Source organism: Diadema antillarum, unplaced genomic scaffold, assembly GCF_040938485.1.
Source record: "Diadema antillarum isolate AM-2024a unplaced genomic scaffold, OU_Dant_1.0 scf00000075, whole genome shotgun sequence".
Taxonomy (NCBI): Eukaryota; Metazoa; Echinodermata; class Echinoidea; order Diadematoida; family Diadematidae; genus Diadema; species Diadema antillarum.
The window spans coordinates 3179137-3197699 of record NW_027270964.1 but is presented as its reverse complement, the minus strand read 5'-3'; the positions used below and the strand labels follow the sequence as shown (position 1 = coordinate 3197699).

Sequence of the window (18563 nt, the reverse complement as noted above, 5' to 3'; positions counted from 1 at the left end):
GGGGGGGGGGGGTACCCATATCAGACAATGCTTGTCTGGAGTAGCTGTGGGAGTAGGGGTATCGGATAATCTGACTGCCCCCAAAGTCCCGCAACCTCGGTAAGCATTCTACAGCCCCATACAGCAGCCTCTTTGTTTTCTATAGTGTGTCTGACTTAAAGCTGCCAACTATGGTATGTATTCACGCCCTTATGCCTTTGTACGAAAAGATGTCTGTCATGGGTTCAATGTGCTGTTGCTCCTGCGGAATGATCTTCATTCTCTGGCTTGGTGCAGTGGAAACACCACGTTTTCTTTCCAGAACCTGGCTTTGTGGACACTACTTTGAAGCCCACTCCTTCAAGCATTTCTTGACACCTTTCTTTGCCCCACGCTGCCCCGAGTCCCGCTGCATCGTCCGGTATGTTCGCCTGAGGCAGGCAGCAATACAGACTGTATGTATACACACAAGCCATCGATGGATCCTGAGCGTTGTCCGCCAGTTTCGTTCTCGCGTAGGGCTCTTGAATCATGGCCTACACAGGGGTTAATGCAAATGTTAACAGAGGGGAAAAACACAGTTAGGCCTATATAAGTAAACAACCGGCAAAAATCATGTTTCTTGCCGAAGTACTTCACGACAAAATAATGTAATCTGATATGAAATGGACCTTATCATTCTTCCATTTACATGTACCTGCAACGGACGTCTACCATAAAGCTGAGTTAATAATGATGTGCAAAATTAATGGTGCCCACAATAGATATGTCCCCATTTCGATAGCGTATGCCTTCTTTGAATGCTAAATTGCCTCAGTAATAATGGCATGAAGGCTACAGTACTAAAATGATCAGTTAAATAAAAACAAAGGAAAAAATGGAGGGGAGGGGTGCGTGCGCAACCTTTAATTTTGTAAAGCCCCCCCTTTTTTTTGAGGGAATTCCTGGATCCGCCCCTGATGATCATTCTTTGTTGGATGTCATCCCTGCTGGAAAGAACTCAGTACTCCACGGTGTGTTCACAAGCTATTCACAATGCCATAATCGACAATGTGAAAACACTCGAATTTAACAGTGTGAAGTTGATTTCACAGTGTGGTGTGGTTTTTCACGGAGAGTTTACACAGTGATGTTTTGTTTGACACTGCGAATTGATGATTCAGAATGTGTTCACAATATGCTTGAATTTCACAGTGTGGAATCTCTTCACACTGTGTTCACAATGTCTTCACACTGTGGGACTCTGCAGTGTTCTTTCCAGTAGGGCCAAGCCTATAAAAATGGTATTTACCCACGGAAATTATTTTGAAACTAGTAAAACGTTATAATTGTACTTTTGTGAGTCTTTTTTTTTTTTGTAATCGTGTACAGTATGGTTTTTTTAATGACTACATACTGTGCACGAATGAAAATTTCTAAAAACTACTTGGGAAAGAAGAAGGATGCCTACGGTACTTTGCCGTCGTATTCATCAGAGGGCATGGCCTACAGTTAAGGTAATCCTCACGGTGCACGCACTTCCAGATAATAAAAATGCGTAGCCTTTTTTTTCTCTAACCATTAGTTATCAAAACCGCTTTCACATATAACTTATACTTCAATTCATATCAACATTTTAGGACGCTAACCTTTGCTCCGGGTTTCAGGACGCGGAAAGCTTCTCTTACGGCCTTCTCCGGGTGAAAGCAGTCGTGAATGGCATTGTAGATGAACAGAAAGTCGAATTTCTCCGATAATTCCGAAGGGAGTCCTTCGGCGGAAACGCACTGAAACTCCACGTTCGGTAGACCCTTGGCCGCCTCTTCTGCCTTGACTATGACGTCAGGACTGATGTCGAGGCCCATGAAGCGACTGTTGGGGTAATGCTTGGCCATTAGGATCGAGGCAGAACCGGGCCCGCACGCCAAGTCCAGTACCTGAATGCCTGATTCTGTGTATGTGAAAGCAATGTATCATGATGGTTGACATTTCATGAAAATAAATTTATGTCAGTTGTGTGAATATAGGCCTTCTATACATAAGTCGCAGCAGGAAGCTCAAAATCATAAATCTGGCTGAGATGACGTCATTATTTCATATTGACAACAGGTGAAGAGTGATGACACTTAAATGGACGTACATCTGTATACACGTAATCAAAAGCCCCCTTGATAAACTTCCTGGCCACATCTATTACATAAAATAAGTAGCATTGCATATAGTGTATAGTACCGTGTAAATGTACCGTGTTGGCTGTTATGACACCAACATTTTTTAAAAACATTTGTAGTGTAAGTGGGTGTGATAATAAACCGATAAACTGTCATGGAGGAATATTTATCGCTGTTACAGGGCCGGGATGGGGGGGGGGGGGGGGGGGGGCTCGAAGCAAAACAGCAATACATTGTGTACTTGTATTTATAGTACACGTATTTGACAACATTGTAAAAGTGTTGGTGCATGCAATACAAATTTTTCTGTGTGCTTAAGAGATTTATTGGGTGTACTTCGACCTTTCGGATATTCATCGCCTCCGGCGTGAATAACCCGGATGTAAGTCGAGACGTACCGAGCTGTTCATGAAGTCCTGGGAAATCCTTTAACTCGTCTAGTAGATAGTGCTGAAAGCGTAGAGAGCTCATTTCAGGCATATAGGAGAAATGTTCATTTGATAGCCCTTCAAGGAAAAGGGAAAAATGCACAAAATATTACTCAGAAAAGCCTACTTTTTTCTCCCCAAATGTATGCATCTTCACTGTTGGGATCTTCTTAAGTTTCTTACTAAGTATTCAATCTTCCAAGTTTCTTGCTGCGATCACAGCGGATTCACATACAGAGCTTTATGACATACAAAAATTTTAATTATTATGTGCAAGCTTCACGTTTCTCCACGGGGAACAGATACATGTACAAGGAATGACCGACACGTCTAACGTATGCATATAGTAGACGTGTACCTGTTCAACTAGTCTGTTACAGTGTGATATATCAAGATTGGAAGAAATTTAAGCTACATAGCCTTCTTGTTTTCAATTGCGAACAAACTTTTGAAACCATAACACACCATAATGCAAGTCTTGTCAAACGCGACATCCAATAGATGGAATCTTATCTGATACCGCTACACAGCTCATTATATGTGCTTGTAATAATTGTCTTGCTTCTCCCAAAAGAGCGCTAACATTATGGAAAATAAGTTTTTCCCATGGCTATTCTTATTACGACAGCTTACGTACAGCTACAATTAGTGTATTAAGTACATTTTGGGCGTATAAAATTATACAGTATGTAACCCCCCCCCCCCCAAAAAAAAAAAAATAATAATAAAAAAATAAATGAATAAATAAATAAATAATAAATAAATAAATACATAAATAAAAATAGATAAAATAAAAAATAAAAAATAAATAAATAAATGAAAATAATAAAGAAATATAAAAATTAAAAATGTAAACAAATAAATAAAATCGGACTTTCACATTGATAACATCCAATATGATCAAACTGTCTAAATTCCACTTCAGGGCCTTAAATATAACATCTTAGCTATATTAAGCAGAAAACCCCATTCAGTTTGGTTAAGTGGTCACAGACAAATGTGGATTGTTGTAACGCATGTTATGGGTCTGATTCTTCCAAATTTAGCACTTAACTGCATAATGTGTGAACACAATGGACAGAACTTGGAGGGAAGGGATTCCTGACATGCTCTCTACAAAACTCCTCATTTCTCTTTGACCACTGAAAGCAAATCGGATGGGGTTTTCTGTAAGATGTGGGTAATAATTATAGTTTCATACCCTGAAATTGTATTTGAATTGACTCACTTAAAGTTATCTTTGCGGAGGGTCCCGCTGTATTTCTTTTTTTTTTGGGGGGGGGGGGGGGGCATGCGGTACTTTTACAGAAATGCATTATATCAAAAGTGAGAATAAGATTGAATTACCCACCTCGAGGGCCATTTGGCGAGAAACATTCCCTCACGTCATTGACGGCATAAGATAGTGATGTAACATGTCCAATTCCAATTGGAATCTCATGCTCGATATTTCCTGGTATGAAAAATGAGCGGCGATGGGAAGGGAGAAAGAAGGTGTCAGATGCCGCGTTGTAGTCGACGATGCGGCCGCAAACCAAGATGCCGAGTAATTCCCTGACGTATCTATAACCATGGCAACAAAGGACACAAACAACTGAATTGATAATGCGTCTTTAGTAGCTCTGAATTTTGATGTACAGAATCTCGGCGACACAAACTTCTTACATTCATACTTCTTACACCTTTTGTCCAACTTCCAGGTATACATGCTTATATTATCAATTTTCAGCTAAGATAATCATTGTATAAGATGCTCATTTTCTTTGATGATTATCCGATCGAGAATCAGCGATTGTTAGCAATCCATTTGTATATAGTTAAATATGTACTCTCATGGGAAACATAACAGACCAACTGCATCAGTCGTTCAAATTAGGCCGAAATAATTAAGTTCTGCCTTGTAATCTTAAAATCAGTGACATCAGGTCATTAGAATAATTAATCTATATGAATTACATGACATCGTTCTACATTATTTATATCTTTTGTTTGTGAAAAAGTCTCACAAACTATTTTTTTTTTTCAAACATATCTACATGCTGCTGGTTAAATATACTATAGTCACAACCACAAAACATTTTGAGGGGAAGCATTTGATTGACCTAAAGGGGAAACATCCGCTAATTCTCAGGCCATCACTACTTTCGGCTAAAATGACGACCCCTCATATTATGATGCGGACGTCACTGTTCATGACTGAAAAGAATACCCTAAATGCATAATGTTGATTCAGTGAACGCAGAAATATTAAATGAACACATCAGCGAATTTTGAGGAAAATCGGACAGTCCCTTCAAAAGCTAAGATCTATTTTTTTTTCATGTATATTTATTTATCTATTTGCTTATTTATTTATATATTTATATATTTATTTATTTATTTATTTATTTATCGATTCATTTACTTACTTTAAGTAGTTCCATGTGCTGTCAATATGGAAAATGAAGTCTACAGCAGTCCCTAATTTAATGTCACAGTACGAGAACTATACAGATAAAGAAACTTCTAAAATAAGTGAAGTTCTAATAAAAATTCGTTTTTGGATGCGAAGTACTACTTCATCCCCTCTATATCGGATTGTATGTTAAGGGTGATATTCCCACTGCCTCTATGAATCAAGTGCCACACTGTAAAAACGTCGGTGTTAGATTTAACACCACGGGTGTTAAATCTAACACCGATCAAACTTCAATAAAGGACCACACCCACAGGTGTTAAAAATGCACTGTGATGGTGTTGAAAAGTGTTCACCTGACACTTCGTGGTGTTAATTTGACACTGTACCTGGTGTTATTTTGACACTGTACTGGTGTTAATTCAAAAATGACACCACATGGTGTTGATTTGATATTTGTTGGTGTTAATATCAATGGTTTAGCACCCGTCCAGCTTCAATAAGGGACCACACCAGCTGGTGTTACTTTGGTGTAAATTTACTTTCACATTTTTTCAAAAATCTAGTATTTTAATGTAAAATTCTTGATCGTCTTGTTTAAATTAAAAATCAACAAGAAGTGCAGTTACTAAGAAACTCTTCAAAAAACAGTTTAAAATTTGGAAATGACACCCGGAGGTGTTAATTTAACACCATAAATGAGCACCGAAAATTTAACACCAGCTCGGTGTTCACTATTTAACACCGGACTTTTTGCAGTGCAGTATAGATAATGAACTCATTCCTTACGCCACAAAAATGAAAATGGGGAAGTCTCTTTAAATAATACGTATTGTCTTTACATCGTTCCAAACTGTGACATCTGATCTCACATTATTTTTGTAGCTCGCCTATCCAGCGATGACGGCACATGATTGTAATACACTACATTGTACTTGAAACACACATACAGTCAAAACTGTTCCACCAAAGGGAGACAAAGAGTGACGGAGAAGGACAGGTGGCCGTTAAAGACAGATCCTCGGATACAATGTATTTTGGTGTGTGTATCACATACAATTACACGTATCATCAATTCTAATGGTACGTACATGACGTGTACGTGTGTTTCATAAATCGAAAACGCCTTTAATACTGAATTTATGTCTTTATATCGCATACTCAAGAGCTCTCAAGCATACAGCAAGCAAGCTTTTCACGAGTGCATCACTATAATATGCCTGACTGGCCGGCGAATACATGGTGGTGGCCATTACTGAACATGACCGCCATGGCTGCAAAGCAGAAAAGTACGCTGAATTATCGACTCGGCAGAGGCGTTATATACAGGCAGTATTATTATACTGTGCATGGTCGCTATTACAGCTCAAAATCTACCGCGGGATACAAAATTAGTGGCCGCTAATGCACATTATAGGGTCTATACTCTCTCAGGGGATTTTTATTTACAGTATTTTTTCTTAAATAGCCGTACACGGCAGGTGGCCGCAACAGGTGGCCACTAAGGCAGGTTTGACTATGCACTCACCAATTGTACAAACACACACACACACACACACACACACACACACACACACACAAACACACACACACACTCACATTTCATTATTTCCATCAGGGTTTAGTCGCTAAAAATGACCATTTTCATTTTGATAATAATTATATTTTGTGTATGGCATTTTGGCGAGAATCGTAAACATGCGTATTGAGAATGATTTCCTGTCCTTTCAAAGATTATTGACTTGAAAAACTGGCGGGCACCATGAGCTCCTTTTGATTTTCCAAATAATTTGCTAGCTTTCCTTCCTGCATCAAAGCAATGAAAATTTCTATTGTTCCAAACCAAAAGTCAGTAAATATAATTACATGATGTTAAAAAGAATCGAACCACAGCTAATGGACTTACACTGAACAGTGCATCGGGTAACTCCACAAGAGCTCATGATTAGACATAAATGCGTCGTTTCATCTGCATTGCATATACATTTTCTTTGGGCTTTCCTGATGCATATGTACAAATAAACAAGCAAATTGCAATTGTGCATGCAGCAGGGTTTAACAAAAAGAAAACACTGCCCACACGTCCTTAACATGAACGCCTCTTTTATTGATTTTTTCTTATGACACTGAAACAGTTGACGATATGAAAAGTGCAAGAATTAAATCGATACATAATGATGCACGGTACACGGTACTAGGCCTATTATAGTACATGTATGTGTATCTCTAATAAAGCTGAAGACATAAATCGGGAATGAAAAAAAAAAACCCAACAAAACCATCATTTCGATGACAACTATATTACAGTAAATGTAACGTTATAGGTCAACGGAAGTTTTCCTGGCGGCCTCTTCAATAAATTCAATGCGGACCACTTCTGTCTTCTGAGACACATGACCAGCACTCCTTATGCAGGTCTATATTAAACGTGAACCATGCCAATCCCAAATCTCAAATCAAGTCATTCATCAGGGATTCGATTAGATACATGAATAACGTGAGACACACGTACATCGTATACAGTATCTGTCGCCCAAATCCATTATGACATTAATCTGAGTCTTTAGATACCGCTGCACTATATTATATGACAATTGCAGCGTATGATGAATATTCCTGGAGTAGTATATAGCGCTATTCATTTACCAAAATGTGATATATACCTTTGTCTCAACGAAATGCATCTGGACGTATCTTCAAATCATAATAACACTGTCTTAAAAAGACAATACAGTAGGTTTATTGATCTGATTTCTGAAAGCTGATGTGGTTGCCATTCATAATGCACCGTCCATCTTAAATTCTCTGAGGGACTTTAACCTGCCAGCACAAATACTTTACTGTTTTCACTTTTCTTTACCACACTATAAAACATTTCCAATTATGTCTAAATGTTCATTAAGATTTTAGGAAGAGAGTTTAGCTGCTCAACTGTAATAATTATGTCTCCGTTTATTTTTTTTTTCTTCATATAATCGATGCTTTCATGCGAATGATTACAAGATCCTTAACCTTGAGGCGACGCTAAGATAAATATACTGAATTATTTCGAAAGTCATGGTTCTTTCACTATGATAATGATATTGAAGAGTCTTGAACCGTTTGAAACAAATTTCTTCGAAAAGAGAGAAACATCTCAAAATTTTCTAATCGCACATTTGTAAAAAAAATAAATAAACAAAAACTAAACAAAATCTATAGCTTAAAGCAAAGGCGACATTGATTTACACAGCAGCGTAAACAATATCGTCTTCGCCTCTTTGATTTCTCTTCAATTTGTTATTTCTGACGATTCCACTTCGTGATAAATATTCTCGACTGAACCCTATCGAGTTCTGTCTGCTGTTCATTTTGTTCCTTATACCTCATGCCTTTGGGACCGCACGGCTCTAAGATCAGGTATGGCTCCCTGTCGCCATTTCATTATACATTTACATCTAGTTTGATCTTGTGAATTTCTTACCTCGTTTCCACGAATATAAACCGAAAAAAAAACAAAACTACGTCTCATCGAGACATCTCAATTCGTACTAAAGCCATTTTGGCAGTGGTTTTAAACAGACGATGAAACTTTTTTTTTTTCAAGTTCACGCAAAGCTTTTTGTCTAATATAAACTTTTCATTTTTTTTTCACCGACGATATTTCCAGGAAAATCTACGAATGCTAATCTTAAACCTACCCAATCTTATTTGTAAAAGTTATTTTCAAAAAATGAATCAAGGATTTCAGAAATTTTCTTTTTTTTTTCTTGTAACACCATCAAGTACACCTTCCAATGTCTTAAATATACTTGACACTGGAATCAATGTCAGATATTTGTAATATTCTTGAGGTAATGATAATTGAATTTCTTTCCAAATCTGTTTTGTCCATTAGGCGTTTTCACATCAGCCCGATGTTTCGAAATAGCGCGCTATTTTCTGATATGGGAAACCATCCCGATAGCAAAATAGCGCGCTATTTGATAATGTGAACACAAATTAGCGCGCTTTTATTGTATCGCTCTGATCGAGAAAATTTCTCGAGTCCAACTCGAGAAATTTCTGAAATAGCGGGATAGTAGCGCGCTATTTGATAATGTGAAAACGACTCGAGAAATTAGCGCGATGCATCCCATCATGCCTAGCGTTTGTGACCCGATCGATCGAGGCAAACTGCACACAAGTCATGAGGAATTTTTGAGAGGATACACACATTGCTGATGCTGTTTGCACATACTCAGCTGTCGAATTAGCTCAAAAAAAATTCGGGCTAATTCTCTTCGGGCTGATGTGAATAAGAAATGAAATAGCGCGCTAATTCGCAATCGCGAAAAATATCTCGAGCTTGGATTTTTATCAGGCTGATGTGAAAACGCCTAGTGTGATGATTTTGTGATAACGTAATTTCAATCTGTGACATAATTAATGTAAACCATGTAAATTATCAGTAATAAATCTTCTGATGAGGAAGAGAAATCAATGTTACGTTGAATATCTAATAACCCCCGACACAAATGGCAATTGCATTAGACGAACCAATTCCCTTCCTGGCAAACATGAGTCTAATAACCCGGTAGACATGAGGCAGTTACTGAAAAACAGAATAAAACACAGTGTACATTAAAATTAACTATGATGACAGTTCACGTATAAGAATTATAAAAAAAAAAAGTTCATCTGAGTAATGAGCTAATGATGCTGGCTGGGTTAGGTCTCAGTGAGTTCAAAAGTTCCTGCTGGATTCTGAGCAAACGAAGTCGCTCTTCGTGCTCAACCCGCTCGTTTTTCATTTCCATTCTCAATTTCTTAATGCGCAGTTCGCATTCTTCTCTTTGCAAGCGTTCGAGTGTTCTCGGGCAACCACGCGACACTCGGGGGCGTTTTCGACTGTCTCGTGCTGTCAGGGAAGGCACATCGAAAAATCCATTGGCTTCCATGGGTGTAGTTGATGATGTTGCAAAGGTGCGACGTGATGCACCCCGTGAGCTTCTAACAGCTGCTGCGCTGCGCTGGACTTGAGTAGGTCTTCCTTCCTGAGACGTGGTGGGCACATCTCGTGCAGGAGTTGGCAATGAATGCGGTAGTTGCATGGGGCTGGCAATAAATTCCGTGTTAGCATGCGATACACCAGGAAGCGGATGTCCAGATGGTGATGTGCTGTTGCTTTCCCCGTCGGTTCTTACAGATTCTGGATATGCGTTCGTATCGTTCCTGGAAGACTGGGCAGCGATCACGTTGGTGATAGCGATGACGTCGCTGCTGGTCGTTACCGCATCCCTTGTCTGGAGTGCCGGTAAGCCAATGTGTTCCTTGTCTGTAAATGAGAATTAGATAAAAAGGAAGTCACATGACCTCAAAACGTGATCACCCTGGAAGTGAAATGGTGGTCCTGCTAGCACAATGTTCTGGAAAGAGAATAGTCGATTCGTGTAATAACCTTTTGCTCTTCGCCTGTGCAAAATTAAATCCAAAATTCAGCATGAAACAGCATGAAATTGGCTTACAATGACACTGGATTATTGTGTATTTGCACTAATAAGCATAAACTACAGGCAGTTGCCAGACACAAGAAATCCGACTGACTATAAAAGAACGCTCAGAAATAGGCTAACCTTAGACCTTTTTTTTTAATGTCGCACTGTGAGCACCTTTACGGGTGCAATTTTGCACATTGGCAGACACTTTTTTATTTGTCTGAAAGGTGCAAAGTTGCACCCGTAAAGATGCTCACAGTGTGACATTGGTCAGCATCTTTAAAGGTGCTAGGTTGAACCTATTTTACGTAGTGTACACAGTATATAAACTTGTTATAAACAGGGTCAGATAGGCCCAGGTATAAAATACCCTCATATAACAAGGTGAGTTTGCAGGTTCCAAATCTTATTTGGTTGTTTTGGATCCTGATAATGTGAGAAACCTGCAAACAGCTGTGATAAGGTAGGCCTACTGTACTGTCGCGGTTTTAAGATCCTCGGTATATAGTGAGGCTGACTTAAGTTGGATTCCATGTATGTTCAGCTTATGCAGAAAGCTTACGCTATCCCAAAGACTTTTTTCCCCCTTTTAGCGATAACCCGTAATTTGTCATCACATAATCAGGAAGTATGAACAGTAACTGTTTGCCTTCATTACGAAACTTGTAATGTCCCTACTTGTATGCAACCTTCGTAATTTTGACTTAATTTCTGGTATAGAAACACGATTGAGAATCACGGGGCTTGAAAACAACAACAAAGACACAAAGTGATTTGGCTGATCATTGATCGTGGGCACCAGGTGGCACAACCTTAATCATAAACGCCCAAACGTGACTACTATGGGTGATATTAAGCCTGTTCTTAGAGAATGAAATTTATGTGGATTGAGCGACTGCAGAAATTATCATTCGTTCAATACTTTCAGTACAGTTTGAGGAGAGTCGAACAGTATACGTTCTGAAGTTATGAACATTTAAAATTTCGTTGCCGAGTTCGTTGCTGAATATTTATAAGACTACATGAACAACAATTCGTGATATGCCAGTTGGACAAGGATATTCATCTTCTAAAGAGAATTTTAAAGAAAATTCTTTACATGATTTCATTTTTCGATCAGTATGAAAGCGCACTTATCCTTCCTTTTTCGTATTCAAGGCCGAAGGAATATTACCCTTGATGTCAGTAACAAACTTGTGGAAGAGAATTTATCGGAGCTTATCATTCAAAGAAAAAAAAAGGTGAAATTCTGTTTATAATCATTGTCCAAATTTGACGTCATGAATTGTTGTAGTCTTTTTGTCCGTGTAGCGATGGCGGTATACTGAAACTCTGAATACTCAAAACTTTTTCAAGAACGGATTGTCTGATTTTCCACAAACCTCACTACATGTTGTAGGTGTGATTTTACTACTAGTATCAAGTGCATTTTTTCATTCACTGAATCCAAATAATTGGGTTCAGTGCACGATGAATAATATACCTTCATCCAGGAAGTGGTCGTCTTCCATTTCGTCGTCCTCGTCTACGACGACAGCATTGTGAGTACCTCGAAGTGCGGATTTGTTCATGTAGTAAATCACCTTCTCCGCGATTGAGTCATCCCCAATTGCATCCAGGTCGGCAAGATCTCCGGGATGAGCTGCTGACGCAGCTGGCAGATCTGCATGCAGTGCTCTTTGGAGCCGCTGATCCGCCACCATACGTTTTGACCTGGTCTTGATGTTGTCCCAAAGTTTCTTGACCTGCCGAACACTGCGAGGATAATTGCAGCAAGGGTCGCAGTTAAAACGATGGGCAATGTCTGACCAGGCGTCATGCTTCTGTTCCAAGGTCAAGGAGTCGTTCTGCTTCTTTTCGACAATGTGGATCACTTCGAGGACCATCTGCACCAAAGTCTGCTTCTCCAGGTCCGAGAAATGACGATTCTTGGCCATTGAAGAAACGTCACTCATCTTGAATCTTCAATCATTCACTAGTCTTGCTCCGCGCAACTTGACAGTGGTACAGTACCTGTTGAAAGTACCCTAGTTAGGGAAATAATTTAAAAAATATCAGCATTTGGAGAGCATTGTCCTATTAAAATACCAACAATTAGGCGCATCAGCTCCTGGAGGGACTGGCGTTTCCCCATCAAGCACGGACTTTTGCGTTTTGTAAACACCTGGTTCTCCCACTTCTCCTGATTCTTCCTTTTTCAAAACGCGTTCGATGTGATGTACATGTACTTATATCAATGAGGTATACTACCTCCTATATACATGGCAAGGGTAGAACAGAAAAGTCGAGACATCTATGTTCTCTGCTTTCCTTCACAATAGCCTTCATGACTTGTGCAATCAAACTGTAAATTTGGTAGGCCTTGTATAGTTTCCTTCATCTAATTACAACTCGCCTGGTGCGGAGCCTCTGTGAAATCTACAGTAGAACAGCTATAGGTTGTGAGTGGTATCGTATCTAACATCATTGCATATGGGCCTAAAAATCAGAATTATCTATGAGTAAAAATAAATTAATGCTTAGAAAAGCAACAATGGAAGAAAATCAAAGCATGCAAGTACACAAATCGAGGCATAACTTGCTTGTAGCACGGTAGGAACGCTGCGTACAGCTGTCGACGTTGACAAGGGCCTGCCACAGTCAAACTGTGCGTGTTGTTGTATGCAGATTCAACGGACGGCCTCAATGGCGAGCTCCTATTCACTTCCTACAGTGCTTGATTGCACGCCCTCGAGTTGACCTTAAGGACATCCTCGTGTGAATGACGTCACAATACACAAACTGTGTGGCTGGGAAGAGCACGCGCCAGGGCATGCACACACCTCGTATTAGTCTTACGATTCAGGCTTTATTCGTAAGAATCACTTATTGTCGTTCGCGTCCATTTTCAAAACACCTCGATATATATAGGCTTATGCAAGATAAATCGAGGTGCTGCTGCGAACTTGTCAAATAAACCGATATCTAAGCAACCCACATTGTTGGCAGATTGAAAATGGTACGGCACCGCAGGTAGTGGAATCTCTTCGCAATTTGTGCAAATTTTATGCGTAGCACGACAACTGAATGGTTGCAGCATACATTTCTGACTTTGATGTTCCATGGAGCTACATACGGGTATTACATAATTGTATCTCCTATTGGCCGTCAGCATGCTCCAGGCCGCTCTTCCCTCTAGTGTTTGGATATACGGGAACGAAAGAATTTAAGCTGTATCTCAGAGATATTGTTGAAATCCTGTTTGGAACTTTGTGCCGGTGATATACGGGAAAAAATAAAATCTTTCCAGGTTTTCTTCAGATCTTCATCATTATGTTAATACCTGTGATGGGGACTGAAAAAAAGAAGAAGAAAAGGAATAGGCCCTATATATCTCATAACAACAGACCCGAGGGTCTCGCGCTCACCCAAGTATCGCAAGTTCACCTTCCACGCATTCTCGCGGACTTACCTGAGAATATAATTGCAAACTTTGAGGGGTGCCTTGAGAGCTGGAGGCATGGTGTCCATTTAAATGTTACAGTATTCCATCACACTGGTAAAAATACTTGCAAACTACATAAAGTTGACTGTACTTTAATAGAAAGTTTGCCTATGTAGTTTGAAAAAAAGACTTTAAAGCTCTATCACTTCTGATTCTAGAGAAGACATTCTTTTTTTAACATTTCTTAATTTTGAAGGTTTGGGCCCCTGGGGCAATCAGGGGGAGCATGGTGCCCATACCTATCCCCCTACGAAAGCTACCTGCCAAGTTTGGTGGAAATGCATCATTATTATTGTATTCAAGAAGATGAAAATTTACTGGAAAAATAGGCCTGGATCTGCAATGGACAAGCTTGAAAGTACAGTCATGAATGTATTAATGTACTCATAGTATTAATTTCGCTTTATCAATTAGGGTTCTAGAGAAGAAAATTTGTAAAATGAGGTCTATCCCTTAATTTGGGGGTTTGGGCCTCGAGGGGCCCAAAGGGGAACATGGTGCCCACTTGAGGGAGATCCTAACCCCCTATAGGCATGCTACCTGCCAAGTTTGGTAAAAATCCATCGAGGGATTTTTAAGAAGATCAACATGCAGGCCTACAAGTTAAGTTCTCTTGCCCCCCCCCCCCCCTTTTTTTTTTCGTTGGGGGGTCGGGCACCCCTGATTCATCCATGAACAAACTTGAAAAAGCAGTCATCAATGTAGGCCTATACTAACCAGGCCCGTAACTAGCGAGCAGGGTCCGCTTGAACAAAAAAAAAAAGTGAAAACTTCCTCCCAAACCTCTAAATACGACAGAAGAATGATTTTTAAAGATAAAACAACAACCAAAATAAAACAAAAACAAAAACAAAAAGCCAGCCTTACCCAAACTCGACTAACGTCTCTTGCGCTTCTCCACAGTCATGGGGGGGGGGGTGCCCCCCATAACATTTTTTTTTTGGGCAAAACGAGTTTCCCCCCCCCCCCCCTGCCCCCTGTAACAAATAATTTATCAATTATTCAAAGAACAATATGAACAATAAAGGCACTTTTCTTGTCTAAAAGGTGTCAATTTCATAACCGAAAATGCAAAATTTTCGCCCCTAACGGGGCGGAAATCATAATTCATTATTAATATACACTACAATATCTATACACTAATATTTACTTATGAGTAAATTTAGTGATAGATGGCAGCCTCGCGTCGTCGATTGTGCCCCCTGAAACATACCTTTAGTAAACCTTACATTTTCCCTTTCTTCTATGCTTTTTAGCAATATAAGAATAATCTTTATTGCTCGAACAATGCGATCACTTTTAAGCTTTTATTGAATACATTTTAGACGAATGGCAAAGTGAAAGTGGCTCGCTCGCTCTGCCCGTACATATATAGTAAAATGCACAGTTTTCATACATGTAAGTTATGATAGTCCTTCGCAGTGATGTTTGTTTTACCCCCCTCCAACACCCTCGCCAAGGATCTCACACCATCACATAATGTACACCCCGTATATGTCATAATCGTAGTCCTTCACACTATTTTTTTTTTCGCCATGTTTAATTCCCTTGAAATTTGCTTTTAAATGCTCCATAAACGCGACTTTTGTACTCTGTTTTTACAAAAAGTCCCTACCGTGGGAGGGGGATTTCCCCCCTCCTACACACTCCCCCCTCCCACACCCTCCCCCTGCTCGGTCGCTTCGCTCCCTCGCCGAGGATCTCACACGTTCACATAAATGTACCCCCGTGTTTTAATCATAGTCCTTCGCACTATTTTTCTCACTATGTTTAATTTCCTAGAAATTTGCTTTGAAATGCTCTATAAGCACGACTTTTGTACTCTGTTTTTACAAAAAGTCCCTATATACCGTGGGAGGGGGGTATTCCCCCTCCCACATCCTCCCCCTGCTCGGTCGCTTCGCTCCCTCGCCGAGGATCTCACACCGTCATATCAAAATGTACCCCTCCCCCCGCATGTTATAATCATAGTCCTTCGCACTAATTTTGTTTTTTACTTAAGTTTAATTTCCTAGAAATTTACTTTTAAATGCTCTATAAACACGACTTTTGTACTCTGTTTTTACAAAAAGTCCCTACCGTGGGAGGGGGGTATCCCCCCCCCCCCTCGCCGAGGATCTTACACCGTCACATAAATGTACCCCATATGTTATAATCACACGCACTAAATTTTTCCATTATGTGTAATTTCCTAGAAATTTGCTTTTAAATGCTCTATAAATGCGACTGTTGTACTCTGTTTTTACAAAAAGTCCCTCCTGTGGTACCCCCGCTCGGTCGCTTCGCTCCCTCGCCGAGGATTTCACACTGTCACATAATGTGCCCCCGTCGAGATTTTGCCCCCCCCCCCCCCAAAAAAAAAAAAAAAAAAACACGGCACCAAGGCAAGCCTCGTTAATATTAAGTAGATAGTTACTTAATATTAACGAGGCTTGCCTTGGTGCCGTGTGTATTTTCTGCGTCAAATTTGTACGCAAATTTGTCAAAGAATATAAAGCAACAACAACGACAAAAGTACACATCCCTGAACGAGTGGATAAAGGCGGCTCGCTCCACTCGCCGGCCAACAGGTTTGTGGGGTAAACGCGCTATACGGGGGCACGCAGAGCGAGTCGCCTTGTTCAAAGGCTACAGGGCTGCAGGAAAAAAAACAACACGCTGAATCATGACTTGGCTATGACTACGACATATTTGTGTCCGCCATACACATGTTGCTGATCTGCCACGCGAACGCCAAAAACGACGCTATTATGAGCTAAAAATTGTGTTCTGCACAATGCGCAAGGAAGACGTTTCCATTATTCGTCTTTATAGCATTCGCGTCGCTGATCTACCACGGGAAACACAATCAATAGTATCCGCTGGTCGCGTTAGACAGGTGGCTGCTATGCTTAGGGTTTTTAACGTGGCCTTTTTTTTTTCTTCTTTTTTTTTCGGGGAGATTTTCTTTTTTCAGTGACGCATACGGCAGGTGACCGCAAGTGGCCACTAAGTCAGGTTTGACTGGTAGCTTATGAAATTTAAAGCATGCCTTCCGTTATTTTTCCCCGCCTATCAAAGGTCGATCATGTTTAAATTGCATAATAAAAGTACGAACAACTTCTGACATCATTACCGACGAGTCTATGTGCCCTTAAGGTATGGAAACACTGGGCACTGGACTAGAATGAATAATTGTGTCCTTTTAATTTATGTCGATTACTCACTGGTTCCTCAATATGATAAACCAACGTCAAGAAGGTTTGGTATAAAATCGGGGAGGGGTGGGGTTGTTACATGAGTTTGTTTAGTCGACCAGAAATACAATGATTATTTGCAATTATCGATTAGGGCCTGCGTGGTGAAGTCATAGTGCATAATTATGGTGTGATGACATTTGATTAGGCCTACGTAATAGAATGTTACATGGCAGATTGTAAACTTTCTGTCTTCATTTACATTTATCAATTCATACAATACGACCGTGTCTCAGTAGCAACAATTTAATCAGCTCAAAACCAAGCCGGGAGTGACGCACATATCGAATGTAGTGTATCGCATAATTGGCTACAAATAATTATCGGGCTTATAACAAGCCTCGCCGCCGCAATTCCCACCTCTCTTTCAGGAGGGCTATCTCGGAGATTTCTCGACATGACTTTGGCTCGTCAAGATGGCTCATCTTTTCCAGCAACCCCGTAGCCACGCCCATCGCCACGCCCAGTGCTGTGAAACCTTTGACCTGCACATCAGAGAGGTACTCTCCGAAAGATTCCTTCGTCTGATCTTGCGGCCTGGATTCCGCAGCCATTATTGTCTCGCAGGTCGGCGTGCTTGAACCCGGCTATCACAATACGTGCTCTTACAGCTCTTTGAGTTCACTCCCAGTAGGATGTTAGACCTTGATAGACCATCAGCTACTTTGCTGCGATAAATGTCAGATGCTAAGTCAATGATATGTTCGCTTTCGAAGCTAACAAGATGTTGTGTCATACGCTGTAGGTTGTACGAGGTGTGACAAATACACGTGTACACAATTAGGAATACACGAACCTGAATGCATGAACGTACGTCACTACAGCTAGCAGCGTGCACGTGTCTCTTGTTGAGAACCGATAAACATGCGACGTTCGACAGGCAGCTGCCACTGAGTATGCAAGAGGTTATTGCAAGGGACCACCGATCACCTCGTCCGTACTTGACGGTACTCTGGGCTCGCAACGGACGCCTTGCGAAGCGCAATGAGCACGGCCGTCGCGACTTCCGCGTACTGCAGCGACTGAACTGTGTACCTGCCTGCATGCAATACTAGTACATGTAGTATCATTACAGAGCCAAACTTCGGCGCCCATAATAGCACCCGTACACAAAGAAGCACTATAATGCTAACCTAACAGCATTGTCACCGCTCTTCCTAAAAGGGGAGCAAGCGAACAATTTGCGAAGGACTCGAATGGCAAAAATTCAACATGCGGAAAAGTTTTTCTCCGAATGTGTGCCGACAACGGAGCCGCAAACCATTCTTGCGCAGTTTGTGCGAAGTTCTCACGACGTATGGTGTGCGAATGTGTACCATTCGGCCAGTTATGTAGGGCCTACTAGTATACAGTCAAGCCTACCTTAGCGACCACCTGTCTATAGCGGTCACTGAAAAATCCCCCAGAGAAAAGCCCTGTTACAGACCCTGTGTAC

The 18563-nt window shown here is 40.5% G+C and overlaps 2 protein-coding genes across 2 annotated transcripts; both read right to left on the bottom strand.

Annotated features, from left to right (window-relative positions):
* Positions 1-119: 119 nt before the first annotated feature.
* Positions 120-17903, bottom strand: LOC139717416 (S-adenosylmethionine-dependent methyltransferase Rv2258c-like). Its single transcript, XM_071628915.1, has 5 exons — positions 17489-17903; positions 3909-4120; positions 2528-2635; positions 1608-1909; positions 120-515 (listed from the first exon to the last, which is right to left on the bottom strand). Exons 1-5 carry the CDS (start codon positions 17680-17682, stop codon positions 225-227), a joined length of 1107 nt encoding a protein of 368 aa, XP_071485016.1. The 5' UTR covers positions 17683-17903; the 3' UTR covers positions 120-224.
* Positions 9447-12363, bottom strand: LOC139717463 (uncharacterized). Its single transcript, XM_071628970.1, has 2 exons — positions 11892-12363; positions 9447-10248 (listed from the first exon to the last, which is right to left on the bottom strand). The coding sequence occupies exons 1-2, from the start codon at positions 12361-12363 to the stop codon at positions 9608-9610; spliced, it is 1113 nt and encodes a 370-aa protein (XP_071485071.1). The 3' UTR covers positions 9447-9607.
* Positions 17904-18563: the final 660 nt, after the last annotated feature.

Bases quoted from the DNA above. Each gene is read 5' to 3' on its own strand.
- LOC139717463 (XM_071628970.1), bottom strand. From the start codon at position 12,363: ATGAGTGACGTTTCTTCAATGGCCAAGAATCGTCATTTCTCGGACCTG. The intron at 10,249-11,891 runs GTATATTATTCA...TCTCATTTACAG, and splicing joins CGACCACTTCCTGGATGAAG to ACAAGGAACACATTGGCTTA.
- LOC139717416 (XM_071628915.1), bottom strand. From the start codon at position 17,682: ATGGCTGCGGAATCCAGGCCGCAAGATCAGACGAAGGAATCTTTCGGA. The intron at 4,121-17,488 runs GTGGGAATTGCG...CCATGGTTATAG, and splicing joins ATAGCCCTCCTGAAAGAGAG to ATACGTCAGGGAATTACTCG. The intron at 1,910-2,527 runs GTACGTCTCGAC...TCACATACACAG, and splicing joins AGGACTTCATGAACAGCTCG to AATCAGGCATTCAGGTACTG.